Source organism: Crocuta crocuta, unplaced genomic scaffold (genome assembly GCF_008692635.1).
Source record: "Crocuta crocuta isolate KB4526 unplaced genomic scaffold, BGI_CrCroc_1.0 scaffold186, whole genome shotgun sequence".
NCBI lineage: Eukaryota > Metazoa > Chordata > Mammalia > Carnivora > Hyaenidae > Crocuta > Crocuta crocuta.
In genome coordinates, this window is record NW_027551569.1 from 870,668 (window position 1) to 886,029 (window position 15,362).

Sequence of the window (15,362 nt, forward strand, 5' to 3'; positions counted from 1 at the left end):
TGTTAAAAATGCTCACTATTTTGGGGTGCCTGGGTGGCTCAGTGGGTTAAGTGTGCAGCTACAGCTCTGGTGATGATCCCAAAGTCCGTGAGTTCAAGCCCTGCGTCAGGCTCTGTGCTGACAGCTCAGAGCCTGGAGCCTGCTTCAGATTCTGTGTCTCCCTCTCTCTCTGCCACTACCCTACTCACTCCCCTTCTCTCTCTCTCTAAAATAAATAAACATCAAAAAAAATTTTTAACTGAAAAAAAGCTTTACTTTTTTGGTCTTTTGTTGTTAGAGTGCTTTCTTATTTTATTGCTTTTAATCCTCATGACAGCTCTGAGAGGTAAACCAAAGTAAAATAATCCTGATTTTGTAGATTAAGAAACTGAGCCTCAGGAATATTATATAACTTTCCAAGGTTTCCGTAGCTGAACTGCTGAGTTGGCACATGTCACAAATCAGAGTAGTGCCCAGGTCTGTTCCACAATATGGCTTTATCTTTTATTTATTTTTTGGTAGCACATGAGACTGCTCACTTAAGTGCATTTTTTATTTTTATTTTTAATTTTTTGAGAGAGAGATCACATGTGAGAGAGGGAGGGGCAGAAAGAGAATCCCAAGCAGGCTCCATGCTGGGCATGGGGCTCGATCTCACAACATGATCTCATGAGATCATGACCTGAGCCAAAATCAAGAGTTGAACACTTAACTGACTGAGGCACCCCACATTCATTTTTTAATACCTTTTTTTTCAAAATGAAGTACAGGCATACCTCAGCTTCGGTTCTGGCACACTGCAATAAAGCCAATTTTACAAAAAAAAGCAAACATTGCAAAAAACTGAGTCAAATGAATTTTTGGTTTCTCAGTGCATATAAATTATGTTTACACTATAGCCTATTAACTGTGCAACAGCATATGTTGTAAAAAATGTACATACCTTAATTTAAAAATATGGCTAAAAGATGCTAACTACCCTTCCCTGAGCTTTCGATGTTAATCACTGACCACAGATCACTGTAACAAATATAATAGGCACATTGTGAGTGCCCAATGGAAAAGTTTGAAATATTTCGAGAATTACCAAAATGTGACACAGAGCAGATGCTGTTGGAAAAATGATGCCAATAAACTTGATCCATGCCAGTTGCCACAAGCCTTCACCTTTTTAAAAAAATCCAATACCCGTGAAACACACAAAAAAATAAGGTATGCCTTATTAATAGTTTCTTTCCTATTGTCGCCTATTACCAATTTCCACAAACATAGTGACTTAAAACCACACAAATTTATTATCTTACAGTTCTGAATATCAGAAGTCCAAAAATGGGCCTTCCAAGGCCAAAATCAAGAAGTGGGCAGGGCTGTGTTTCTTCCGGAGGCTCCAGGAGATAATCCATTCTTTGCTGTTTCTATATTCTAAAGTATGTCTGCATTCTTTGGCTCATGGACCTCTTTCAAAACTAGCATCTCTTCTCTCTTTGACTCTGGCCCTCCTGTCTCCTTCCTGTAAGAATGTTTACAATTATATTATGACTATCCATACTCACTTAATTACATCAGCAAAGTCCGATGCCTTCAAAGGTAACAACGTATACACAGATTTGGGAATTAGGAACATCTTGGGGGGGGGGTGCATTATTCTGCCTGCCACAAGGTATCATCTATATACATTAAAATGCGTTGATCTTAAGGGCATGGTTCTATGAGTTTTGACAGATGTATCTCTGTCACTTATGTGACCCACAAGGTAATTAGACTATAGATGATTTCCGTTAACCAAAAGTTCCCTCTTGCTCCTTTCCTGGCCATTTTTCTCTTCCCACTCTAACTCCTAAGCAACTGCGAGTCTGAACTCTATCACTACAGGTTAGTTGTAACTGCTGTTGAGCTCCATAGGAATGGAATCATAAAGGATGTTGTCATTCATGTCTGTTTTCTTTTGCTCAGCATGTTTTTGAGATTCGTCCATGATATGCACGTATCAGTAATTCTCTCCTTTCTGCTGCCAAGTAATATTCCATTGTATGAATATATCACAGTTGGCTTATCCATTCACCACAAGGTGAACATTGTAAGTTATTCTGAGATCTTCCCTATCATGAATTTAGCTACGATTAACATTATTTCATGAAACAGTTCATGAACGTAAGATTTCATCTCTCTTGAGCAAGTACTTAACAACGGAAATGTTAAATTACAGGGTTGGTGTATGTTCACATGCACAAGAACAATGGTTAAAAAATTTACTCAGCAGATGTACCCTTTTCCAGCCCTATGAGTTCCAATTGCTCTACATCCTCATCAACATTAGTCATTGTTTAAAAGTTCAGCCATTTTAAGGGGAGTAAGTGATACTTTGTTGTGATCTGAACACCTTTTCATGTGCTTATCATCTATTTATCTATTTTCTTTGCAGCGGTATGTTCAAATCTTTTCCATTTGTGTATGTTTTATTTTATTTGTATATTTATTATTGTATTTCTATTTATTACATTAATATATTCATAATATATGTTATATTTATGTTATTCATATTATGTAATTCATATTTATTTTATTTCTGTTTATAGCCTGGATAGTTTTAAAAAATATATTCATTATGTGTTTACTATCGAGTTCTTAACACATTTTGGACACAAATTCCTTTTAAAATATATGCACTGAAAATATTTCCTCCTGTTATCTCTGTGGCTCATTCATTCATCTTCTAAAAGATTTTAATATATAGAAAGAGATAGATAGATAGATATAGAAATGGGAGTGCCTGAATGGCTCAGTTGGTTAAGCATCCAACTCTTGTTTTTGGCTCAGGTCATGATCTCAGGTATGTGAGTTCAAGTTTCACATCAGGCTCTGCGCTGACAGTGCAGAGCCTGCTTGGGATTCTCTCCCTCCTTCTCTCTCTGCCCTCTCCTGCTCCCTCTTTCCCTCTCTTAAAATAAACAAACATATGCACACCTATATATACACACACACACACACACACACAGACACACAGACACACACACAGACACACAGTCACACACACACTTCCTAGCTCTGTCTGTTAAGAGATTTTAGAAACATTAACAACCCAGTAGTAATGAATACTCCTAGAATATAAACACCATTCTCCACTGAAAGAAAACAGGTCTTCTTGGAGAAATAGCTGATTCCAGGGCTGGATCAAGGAAAGTAGAAAAATATAAATAGTGCAAAAATGTAAGAATGCTCTCAAAAAGATACAATAGTCAGTTTGAAGAAGCCCTCACTGGCTAAATCTGAGATAATCTGAACATCAAAATGATAATAGGTAGGATTATAAAGTATTGAATAAAAAATGGGTGAGTCTATAACAATGTAAATTAATCAATTACATGAAAAAATAAATAAGAAAAATCTCTGCCTACACTAGAAAGCTAATAATAAATGTAGAAAGAATGATAGAATTAGAAAACCACCATTTGGCAGCTGTCATAGCAATTATTGATTCAGGCAAGAATCATGAATATACATGGTAAAACTAGTGGGTGAATGTTTAAGGAATAGTGAGATATTTGCAGAATTTCAAACTATCTTCTTCAAGATACATATCAATTGCAAAAGGTAAATACAATGGAAACACCTCCTTAACGAATTGATCAACATTATCGTTGCCAGAATTCGGACTAACTAACAGCATTTGGCTCCTGACATGATTCACTAAGAGAATTCAGCAACATTTCTGTGGTGGTCTTCCCAAATGTACATAATCTGAATGTAATCATGACACAAATTGACATTAAGGTACATTCTATGAAATAAATTATTTATACACTTAAAAATTACTAGTAGCAAGAAGTTCAGGAACACACATCCCTTCAAGAACTCTTCCGGGTTAAAGGACACTAATGAGATGTGACAAACTGGATGCAAATGGCAACGTTGGATTTTCTATTTTAGAAAGGACATCATTGTGGCAAGTCAGCACACTATGAATAAAGTCTGTAGATTAGATGATAGTATTGAACCAGTGTGAAGTTTCTAATTTTGATCACAGTTCTGTGGCTATGTTACAGAATTCCTTGTTTTCAGGAGCAACTAACATATTTGGGGATAAAGAAGCAACATGCTTGCAACTTATTCTCAGTTGTTTTAATTGTATACATTGTGCCAGTGTATACATTTTTCATGCATATGTGAAATATGTATTCATTATACATCTTAGTATATACGTAACACATATATTTCTTTTAGTTGCTGTTAATGCAGACCTTCAAGTTGGATTTATGTGAAGTCAACATAGCATAGTTGGGAGCCTATTCAAAAATAGGAAATGATCAGGGTGCCTGGGTGGCTCAGTCGGTTAAGTGTCAGACTTCAGCTCACGTCATGATATCATGGTTTGTGAGTTCTAGCCCTGCATCTGGCTCTCTGCTGTCAGTGTGAAGTATGCTTCAGATTCTCTGTCTCCTTCTCTCTCTCCTTCTCTCTCTCTCTCTCAAAAATAAAAATAAGACATTAAAAAAAATTGTTTTAAGACTAGAAAATGATCAAAGGACACCTGGGTGGCTCAATCGGTTAAGCATATGGCTCTTGATTTTGGCTCAGGTCATGATCTCACAGTATGTGAGTTCAAGCCCCTGTGTAGGACTCTGCAGTGACAGTGCAGAGCCTGTCTGGGATTCTTTCTCCCTCTCTCTCTGCCCCTCCCCCACTTGTGCATGCATGGGCTCCTCAAAATAAATAAACTTTTAAAAAACTTATTTTGCATTGTAAATGTTTTCTAAATTTACTACCTAGTGACTTCCATTTACAATAATATTATTTGAATACTCTGAGGACCCTTATTTGAAGATCTTTCTCTTTTACCATCTTAATTTTGTACTTACCGTCTCAGTTTCTAATCAGTATATAAACTCGTGCTGAATCAAACTTTTGAGTACAATTGTTTTAATTGGTCACTTTATCATTATATCCCAACTATTAATAAAAAGGATTATGTGATTAGCTCATTCTCATGCAGGACGGGGGGAAGCTCCAGGCCACTATCCAAGCCACACTTCAAGAGAGCCAGTCTCAGAGTGATAAAAAGTAGCATTATGACTGCCCCTTATTATTGACCTAAAATCACTAAACCATCTGGCCCCAGCCGCTCTCTGATTTCCCCTGCTCCCTTTCTCCTGCCCTCCTTCATGTACTTCTGCAGCCACATAATTCCTTGCTATTCTTGGAGCATAAGAGACATGCTCTTGCATTAGAACCTTTATTGGGGTCGCTCCTTATTCCTGAAAGGCTCTTCATGCCCACAGTATTTTTAAAAAACGTTTTATTTTCTATTTGAAGGGTAATTAACATAAGTGCTATATTTATTTAAGATGTTACACAAATCAAAACCACAATGAGATATCACCTTACACCTATCACAATGGCTAGCTCCACTCCATGTCTTTATGGTTCATTCCTCCTAAGTCTCTGCTCAAATGTGAGCTAAACAGGGAAGTCTTCCCTGACCTCCCTGCTTTAAATGTAAATGGCAGTCCCCACTCACCCCCCAGAACCCTATTCCCCTTCCTCGCTTTATGTTTTTTCTCTATAGTACTTAGCACTTTCTAATAAATAATTTTTTATTTATTCTATTTCTCCCATGGCTAGAATGTACACTCTATGAATTTTGTCTGTTTTATTGATTGCTGAATCCTCAGCACCAAGAACCTGGTGTATCTGAACAGTCGGTGCTGAGAAAGAAAAAGAGGGGCCCTTGACAATCAGAAGCTGGCCTGACACACACAACCAGACCATGTTATTCTTCTATAGGACATCCACAATCTCAGAATACCAACCACAGACCAGTTATTCTGCAACTAAGATAAAATGAAACAAAGCAAACCATTTCATGATTTTATCTAAGCACAGACAGAAACAAGTTCCCTGTGTCACCACAAAGTACCAAGCACTTCCTCTCTTGGCTAAAATAAGTAACTACTGTTTATTCACCAATGATTGCTTTATCCTCATTCTGATCTCTCCTTTAGGTAAGATTGACTGATTGATTTCTACCAAACCATAGAAATCTGGGGTACTTCTAACAGCATCCAATCTAGAACAAACCCAGATTCCCTAGATCCTCCCACCAATTACCCAACCAAAGTGCAAATCCTATAATAGGTTATTTCTAAAGCCCCCATGCACAGAGACATGCCATGCATGTGTTCCTCCTCGTTGCAGTAAGTACTAAACCTAATGTGTTCAACTACACTGTCGTCTTTAGCTGGAGGCATTGACTGTGCCCAGACAATATTTGTTGAAGGAAGGAAGGAAGGAAGGAAAGAGGGAAGGAAGGAAGGAAAGAGGGAAGGAAGGAAAGGTTATCTTATGAATATTATGTTCTTAATACAACATTCACTGATTAAATACATTGCCATCTACTCAGTTAAGTAGTGTGAATTTAATGGGAGCTCTAAGCTGTTTATCTCCACCTTATGAGGTTCACTTAATCAAGTTCTTATTGAAATATAATTTTAGGGGCGCCTGGGTGGCTTAGTCGGTTAAGCGTCCGACTTTCGCTTAGGTCATGATCTCGCGGTTCGTGGGTTCGAGCCCCGCGTCGGGCTCTGTGCTGACTGCCAGCTCAGAGCCTGGAGACTGCTTCAGTCTGTGACTCCCTCTCTCTCTGACCCTCCCCTGCTCACGCTGTCTCTCTCTCTCTCTCTCCTAGAAATAAATAAAACATTAAAAAAAAATTGAAATATAATTTTAATCCAGTCTCTCTCTCCAGAACTGGTAGTTAATAAATCTATGAAAAAATTAGACCAAAAGACGCCTGTCCATTCCTCCAGGGTATAAAGGTATTCCAGCCTTTCCTTTATCTGGTATGAATCAACACTACTTAGAAAGCATACACACCTCCAAAATAAATGTCACTTCAGGATGGAACTTGGTAGAGCCTGAACACACGCACACACATATGCACACACACGCACTCGCAGATACACACGCCACACCCTGTTCATTCTATCGGCATCAGAGCTTAGGTATGTTGAACACTGTGCTCTGCAGTCGGGATCTACACTCTGACCTTTATGACAATTATAATCTTAAAAAGCTATAAGTACATTCAAAGCATATTTGATGATTAATTATGTGCCTACTATAAACAATCCTGGAATCATAGTTAATACAGTGAAGTAAAGAGCCTGTTGCCCATTTACTCAAGGAGCTCAGAATGTTTATGAGGAGACGCCAGGTTCCAAATCGTGATTTGGTGCAAGGATTTCAATTTTCATTTATCCGTGAGAAATGAACACAAAAACAATGACTTGAATTTACCTCATCCATAGCAAAGAACGTACCTTCTTCTCTAAGCTCTAAGGGGAAAATATTCTGCTCCTTGTCTCTCCCTAATCCTCCCCTGGCAGATATGTTGGTTCAAGCGCTGACAGCTTGTGTACATGGCCAACCAAATAGATGCCTAAGAATAGCACAGAAAGGATACACTTGACTAGAGTTAGTGACAATCATGGCATTCTTAGGAAAAGGGTCTGGGGGTTGTCTTATCATCCATAAGCAAAAAGCAAACTAGATTTATGACCTCAATACTTTCTGAAGATTCTCAATACATACTGATTGTTTGATTCATTTCAATGAAATAAGGTCACATCAGTGTCCTCTGCATGAAAAAGCGCTTATTAACTACCTCCATTGGGTCCTATGCTGGGTTGTAATGCCGAGCAAACAGGTTTTCTACAACTTGGAAATCTATGACAGTGACCCAGAATGCTGATATGGACAAGTTAAAAAGAGTACAGACAGCTGAGCAAATATTAAAGAAGTCTATGAATTAATAAATAATATTAACATTTTGTGTAAGTAGAGTGAGTACCTAAGTTTAACTGGGAATGTTGGCAAGAAACTTGATGAATGTTTGCTTGGACTAGATAAGGCCATGGAGAATTCACAACCTTTTCACTAATTAATCATCATGCAATCTAGCAGGCCAATAACATCTGGCTTTCCCACACCAGTCTTCCCCCACTAGACCTGTTTAGGAGAATTGGAATTTCCCCGCAAAGTCAAGGTCCTGTGAGCATTCTCAGAAGACGTCAATTATTCGTTGTTGGCTGAAGACAGTGTAACTCTAGCACTCTAAACCATATTCAAATTAAGGGAATAGAACTAGTTTTATTAGTCTTAATAAAAACTAATATTTTTGTTTCCTTCTTTGTTTCAACCAAGCAATCAATCAGAAATAATATTTGTAGAACATTCTGTAATTAAAGCAATACTTTTTTCCTGCATATCTCTTTTGAGATATGAACCTCACAACAGACCTAGTGAAAAAGACGTTATTAATATACTCACTTTACAGAGCTGCAGAGGAGTGAAGTAAATTTCCTTATACTAGGAGTGCAAATGCTCCTTGATATTTCCCTGTAAAATATTTTAAGATTGAACTTATAATAGATAGCAAGTATGTTGAATATCTTACTATTAAAATACTTTATAAGTAAGGTGGACTATCAATCAACAAAAATTAGTTAGTGGCAAGTCCAAAGCTATATACCCATGCACAGAATTACATAATTGTCTTTGGCCTCAGAAAGTTTACATCCCATTTAAAAGGCAAGTTTGTGAATGTTCTGTGTACCCTTAGAGACATAAAGAATAATGAGAACTGGCCTGGTCAGAGAAGGCTCAGCCAAGATGAAATCCAAGTGAAAGTGGGAAGGATGCCATGGCTGCGGGTAAGAAGAAGGAAGGACAGTGGGGAGAGAATAAAGGAGCCATGACAAGGCAAGAGTGCGTTCATGTGGAAACCAGGGAAGTGGGAAATGTCCTCATGCATGTAGCCCAGGACCTTCAATATAAGAAGCACTTAGGAAAGAAGAAGATAAAAAGGGAAGCTGAGTCTCAGGCAGTGAACGGTCATTCCCTAATCTATCAAACAGATAATCCCTGCTTCTTTTGTAGAGGGCAGAAAAATTTCTTCACAGTATTTCCTCAAGAAAATAAAACTGTCAGCACAAGCTCCTATTTTGTCAGGAGAAATTCTAGTATTTTTTGATTCAATGACAAAGGCAGTCATTGAAAATTTTTGAGCAGGAATTTTAATTTAATTTCAATTGAATTGATATTGAATTTTGAAAGGAAAATGAATCTGGCCATATGAGGCTTAGGTACGAGTCAAGAGAAAATGATGTTGGTGAATATAGCTAGAACTCAGGAGCATCATGCAGGTAAGAAAATGAGACCCAGGAGGGAAGTTTTGAGTGAGAAAGAGAAAAGCACTCGCATAAAAGAGTAATTACATAGCTCAAATTATTAGGATGCAATGATCGATAAAATGAAAAAGGGAGGAAAATACACCAGATTTTACTCTATGATTTAAAATCAGAGGAACTCTGAGGAAACACTGTTAGTGACGAAAACAGAGCTGAGTGCCAAGGAGGTAGTAGTGGAATAGTAATAGGTCAATATTTTTCCTTCATCCCTTCCAATGTGAATGCAGAACAGCAGTTTGTTTTTTTGTTTTTTGCTTTCCAGCAGTGAGCTTTTTATCCTTGTCCTGGAAAAGAGGACTTTCTATCAAAGAAGATGGAAGAAATGTCTCAGGTGTTAAGATATGTGGCCAGTGTGGACGTCTCCAGAACCCTGACCTCAAACTGAGCTCAACTCAGTGCCAGGACTGAGTTGAGAGTGGGTGGACTCTAGGGAAAACAAACTGACACAATCAGATGAAAGGGCAAGAACACCAAGCTACTGCCCTGCTACCCAGTGGGAGCATGCCTGAAGTCAGTACTTAATATAGAGGACTATTTCATTTTCTGCAATGCAATTCACCATCACCTTTATCTCCAAATACATCAACCCTGCCTCCTGAACTTCGTCAATGAAGAAGAGAACAGTGTAACTTACAAAGACTACACTGTACAAAGAAAGGGATAAGGACACGTGTGTGAAAGGGTTTTTGCAAAGGCTGTTGGTGCGTCTTCCAGATAATTATTATCTGGTGGCCCTCCTAAAAATAAACACTAGCACTGAAATGATCTGCACTGGATGGGGTTTTTTCCTTTTGTTTTGTTAGGGAAAGGAGGGCAGGTAGTGAGTTCTATCCTAGTTTCTGTATATATGGCACTGTTTTATTTAAGTTCAGAAAAAACCCTCGAACTCAGTCTAGCTGTTATATTTTTCCTCGGTGTTGATATCACTATGTCCAATTCAAATTTTCTAAATAAAACAAAGAGGAATAAGAGCTTAATACATTACAAACTCTTAACCTTACAATGTGTGTTGCCTCATATATATTTTGGCTCAAAAAAAAAAAAGGGCTGTGGGTTCGTGGCCTTGAGTTAACGTCTGCCCCAGATGTTACTTAAGTAAGTTCTCTCAACTTCGACAGCCACCTGCACTTTTAAATCTTACCCCACAGCGGACTACGTTTTTCAAGAGCAGACGTCGAGAGAAGCCCATGAAGTGCATTGCGGGAATTGTAGTCCTGGGTCACTTTCTTTTTTTCCCGGCCCTGGACCCACGCTCCGATTCCGGGAGGGTTGAACCCAGGATCTACCAATTAGCTGGGGCCATGTCGGTGAGGCCGTGGTCCTACCGGGAAAGCCCGTGTGGGAACCTCGCAAAATGATTGGTCAATACATGACCCCGGGGGCGGGGCAATAAAGTGGGCGGGAAGACTGCGACGATTGGGCACGGAGCCCGCGGCGGCGGGCGGGGATTGGCTGCGCGGTAGGGCAGGGAGGCCTGGGAAGGGGCGGAGGAAGGAGACCAGAGCAGGAAGAGCAGCGACGAGGCGGTGGCGGTGGCTGAGTCGGTGGTGGCAGAGGTGAAAGCGACAGCTCCAGGGGGTGGCAGCGGCCGCGAGAGCAGGATGCGAGTCCGGGTTGGGCTGACGCTGCTGCTCTGTGCGGTGCTGCTGGGCTCGGCCTCGGCGTCCTCGGGTCAGTATCCGCCCCCTCGGATTGGAGGCCGGGAGCCACCGCCCCCCGGCCTCCAGCCCGGGGCAGGGCCCTGGGGGCTCAAGCTGGAGACTCCACTGTCTCTGGTCACACCTTGCACTAGCCTGTCACTCGCTGTCATTCCTTGGACTTGGGCTGGCTTGGGCTAGAGCGGGTATTTAGGGAGCTAGAGAGGGGAGGAAAAGAAGGGGCGGTCACCCTGCCCACACCTCTCCTCACTTAACAAACTTTACGCGACTCCTCGCGAATGAGGAATTGACTGTGGGAATGAATCCCAACAGCTGGCTCAGATCCACAGAGGCACCTGAACCTTACTGGAACCTCCTCGACTCTCATACAGATTATGTGCTTGGGATTTGTAAACTAAGTAAGTGACACACCTGGGGCTGTCACTGAGCCGAGTAAGGTCCATCAAAACCAAGATGTTGACAGTGGTTTGGTGCATTTGCTTAGCACATGAGGGGGTCCCTTGTCTCTTTATCTACTTAAAAGCGATGACTTTTGATGTAATTGTGCCCACTCTCCACCTCTTTTTAAGAAATATTCCTGAGAAAGTGCTGTTTACCTCAGTCACAGTGTTGGGGTTGCCCCATGTTTGTGGACAGTAACTTTATGACTTTTGAGAAAATTTGGCCCCTATAAATTTAAAATGTACAGCAGCTGGTTTTCATTTTTTGAATAGATGCAGAAAGATATGTGCTTTGAATTGATTTTCCAGTTAGCTGATTTATACTATGGTTCTGGTTTTTCTTTTCTAATAGTTTAATCCGCCTACATCTGAAAACTTCTATTTTGAAAATGTTGATAAAGAAGCAGTGTTTCTGTTTGTAAAGAAACAATTAGTACAATAAAGCTTTTGAATTTTAATCAGTTTAGCTAACAAGACAGCTGTTCTGCGGCTTTAAATTTTTTTGGAACAAGGCAGGGTATAAATGTCAACTCTTTTTTTTTTTCCCAACAGAAAATTTCCCAGATGGTTATTTGAATCCCCAAATTATCTGTCCTAGTTGTAAGTCAATGCCATAACGTCATTCTGTTTCTAAAATAAGAGGTTTAAACCTAAAATTCTATCCATAATGTGGTTCGAGATACCATTTCAAAAGCAACAAGCATATGCTAGTTATTTGACTGCCAGCATTATGCTTTGAGGTCTGCCTTATCCCCGTTTAGTGATGGTTTGTATTCATCACCAAATCTTGAAAAACTCTACCTAACTCTGGAAGCCCTGCTAGCAATTATTTGACCAAAGGAAGTATGAAATGAAACTGTTGAGTGTAATGGATAGAGTAACTGATGGACCACAGACCACTTGAGTCAGAATTCCTCTTGGGAGTTTGTTAAACATGCAGTTTTAGGTCTGGAAGAGGTCAGACATCTGTCGTTTAACAAAGTTCACCAGTGATTTCTTCACACTAAAGTATAAGAACTACTTAAGGAATAAGGTAAATATTCCTCTGAATTCAGTGTGCAGATTTTAAGGAAAATTAAAGCGTACAAACATTTTCCTGCATCTTCTGTTAGCTAGATTTCACATACTTAGAGCTTCATGTCAGTGGAGATAATACTTGAAGAAGTCATTTTAGCAACAATTGGGATTCTTGGGTAGTTATAATAGAAGATTATCAATACTGAAATGTTAAGTCACTGGATTGTGTTGATGTAAGCGGAGTACTGGGTTCAAGAAAGTTCTGCTCCGATTTTCATCATATTTAAACTGTGCCAGAGCGTTTCTCTGGCAGAGGCAAAATCCATACTTAGCCAGAGCTGAAACTGTGTGGATGTGCTGCTGACAGGTAATAAGGACAGTACCCATACTCACATGAAGCACAAATATGGCAAAACACTTTTGTGAGATAAAGTTTTAGAAATTGAGTACATGGATTTTTGGTTGATTTTTTTATTCATTAAATTGCTTATTCATACAGGAAGTCCGCCTCATTATTAGTTTAGATGTAGAGATTTGCTCCTATTTAAAACTCAAGTGTTGGGTCATAGTTTGTGTTGACTTAAACTTTGAGAATTAGTGGTTACCTAGGGCAAATTGCATTTATTACCAGGTAGAACATAATCAGCCAACAAAGGGAATCTGTCCTGTCACTGTTAATAGCTATTATTTCGTATCTTGTCTCAGAGGCACATAAAAATATGAAACTTTTATTGGAAACGTTTTCTTTTTCCTGTGAATAAATAAAAGAGGGCATTAAAAAGGTATTTCTCCTTCATTCACTCAATAATGAAAAATGCTATGATTTTTGTCACTTAGAAATACATGCTTTCTTGGGGTGCCTGGGTGGCTCAGTGGGTTAAGCATCCAACTTTGGCTTAGGTCATGATCTCATGGTTCATGGGTTGAAGCCTCGCATCTGGCTCTGCTGACAGCTCAGAGCCTGGAGCCTGTTTCAGATTCTGTGTCTCCATCGCTCTCTCTCTGCCCCTCCCCCACTCACACCCTGTCTCTCTCTCTCAAAAACAAAAACATTAAAAAAATACATGTATTTTTAAATTTTCAACAGGAAGAGATAGTTTCCTTTTTTTCTTTATGCCAAACAATGTTACAGAATCCTTTAAATTAGATTCTTTGCTAAGCATTTCAGGTAATAGTTCTATTTTCATATTCAAAGAGTAAATTTCACGTTGCAGAGGATGTTTAATTTCATTGTCTTTTGTTCCTTAGGACATTATTGTGAGTCAACAGGACAGGTGTTACTATTCTCCTTTGACACATTGAGAAAAAGGCTGAGCAAGCTTGCTGTATTGAACCACATATGTAAAATTAACATGTAATGAAGCCAGGTTTCAAACGTAACTCTCCAGGCCTCGATTTGGGAGTGATTAAAAATCAGGGGGGGCGCCTGGGTGGCTTAGTCGGTTAAGCGTCCGACTTTCGCTTGGGTCATGATCTCGCGGTTCGTGGGTTCGAGCCCCGCGTCGGGCTCTGTGCTGACTGCCAGCTCAGAGCCTGGAGCCTGTTTCAGTCTGTGACTCCCTCTCTCTCTGACCCTCCCCTGCTCACGCTGTCTCTCTCTCTCTCTCCTAGAAATAAATTAAAAAACATTTAAAAAAAAAATCAGGAATATTGTGGGATCTGCACAGAATCAGTGGCAAAGCAGAAAATAGGATGTCTGCTCTCTTTTCACCAAACTCAGTACTTTCCGGTTTGAAGGTCTATCAGTCTGCTTTGTTTACATAACAAATTGGAAAATGAATCTGTGATGATTACTTTCCTCTGAAAGAATATCCTTGGTACTTTTTGCAGTTTGGTTAGCTGATATAATAAAAATGAATATTGTCTTTTTCAGAAGAAGGTGTACAGTTACTAACTAACATTACTAACATGTAAACAATTATGTTTTGGATGTGTTGCTGTTGAAGGAGACACCTGTAACTCTTCGTTGAATTCTTTTGCATTGTTTTCTTGATGTCTATGTGCTGATAAAAGCATTATTGTGTTTTTATTTATACATAACTTCAGTGTCTTTAGTTGTTACCTGGCTACAATTGTGAGAAGTTTCTAAGATTATAAACAACTTCTATAAAACTGTTACGTGAATGGATATATCAGTTTGAAAGAGAAAATAGCTTATGCTTTAAGACTACCATCTGGAGTAGTCTTTCCCAGTTTAGTAAATGAGAAAGAGTTCTCTTATTTACCAGTAACCTTAGTATATATTCCTAGTTTGAAGAGAAAAGAGACAGAGAGAGAAGCATGATGCAATTCACATGAAATAACCCTGATGTCACAAGTTTCCATGTCTCTTAGAGTTCAGAAACACATTTTGCTACTCAAATGTGTCAAATGTACGTGTTTTAAAATTTATTTTTAGGTATCTATATTATATACCTGTTAGCTACGTATGTGACCTGTGTTGAGGAGGTACTAAATTTCATGATTTAGTGATTAGTAATTTAAGAGTTCCAGCTTGTCTAAAGTTTCAGTATTTAGGTATAAACTGTATACATTTGCACATTTAATGTTTGATACATTAATACATCCTTGATATATTAGCTAGTTAATGTTTGTGATTAATTAAACACATCCATCCATACAACTTTCTTTTTAATGTTTATTTTTGAGAGAGAGAGAGAAAGAGATAGACCGTGAGCTGGGGAGGGACAGAGAGAGAGGAAGACACAGAATACGAAGCAGGCTCCAGGCTCTGAGCTGTCAGCACAGAGCCCAGTGCGGGGCTGGAACCCACGAACCGTGAGATCATGACCTGAGCCGAAGTCAGACACTTAACCCACTGAGCCACTCAGGTGCCCCCATGCTTACAACTTTGATATATAATGAAGAATTTTTTTCCTTTATCCAAAGGTTTGCTGAGAATGGAATTTGAACTGTGTGTTTGGGTAAGACTTGTGAAGAAGTTAGCATGAAGGATGACTGTTAATTAACTGGCATCACTACCTAAATGCTATGGGCACTGTGGCACTAATACATGCTATACT

The 15,362-nt window shown here is 39.2% G+C and overlaps 1 protein-coding gene and 1 long non-coding RNA gene across 4 annotated transcripts in view; one reads left to right on the top strand and one right to left on the bottom strand.

The window, feature by feature from the left end:
- Positions 1–1,251: 1,251 nt before the first annotated feature.
- Positions 1,252–10,467, bottom strand: LOC144220536 (uncharacterized). Its single transcript, XR_013331769.1, has 4 exons — positions 10,366–10,467; positions 8,305–8,373; positions 7,296–7,414; positions 1,252–1,489 (listed from the first exon to the last, which is right to left on the bottom strand). It is a non-coding gene; the product is annotated as an uncharacterized LOC144220536 (long non-coding RNA).
- A 269-nt stretch (positions 10,468–10,736) lies between these two features.
- Positions 10,737–15,362, top strand: part of SEL1L (SEL1L adaptor subunit of SYVN1 ubiquitin ligase) — a 60,641-nt gene continuing 56,015 nt past the window's right edge. For all 3 annotated transcript variants that reach the window (XM_077750831.1, XM_077750829.1, XM_077750830.1), the window contains exon 1: positions 10,737–10,895. In XM_077750831.1, the coding sequence (XP_077606957.1) occupies positions 10,826–10,895 (70 nt within the window). In that variant the 5' untranslated portion in view covers positions 10,737–10,825. The remainder of the gene's footprint in view (positions 10,896–15,362) is intronic.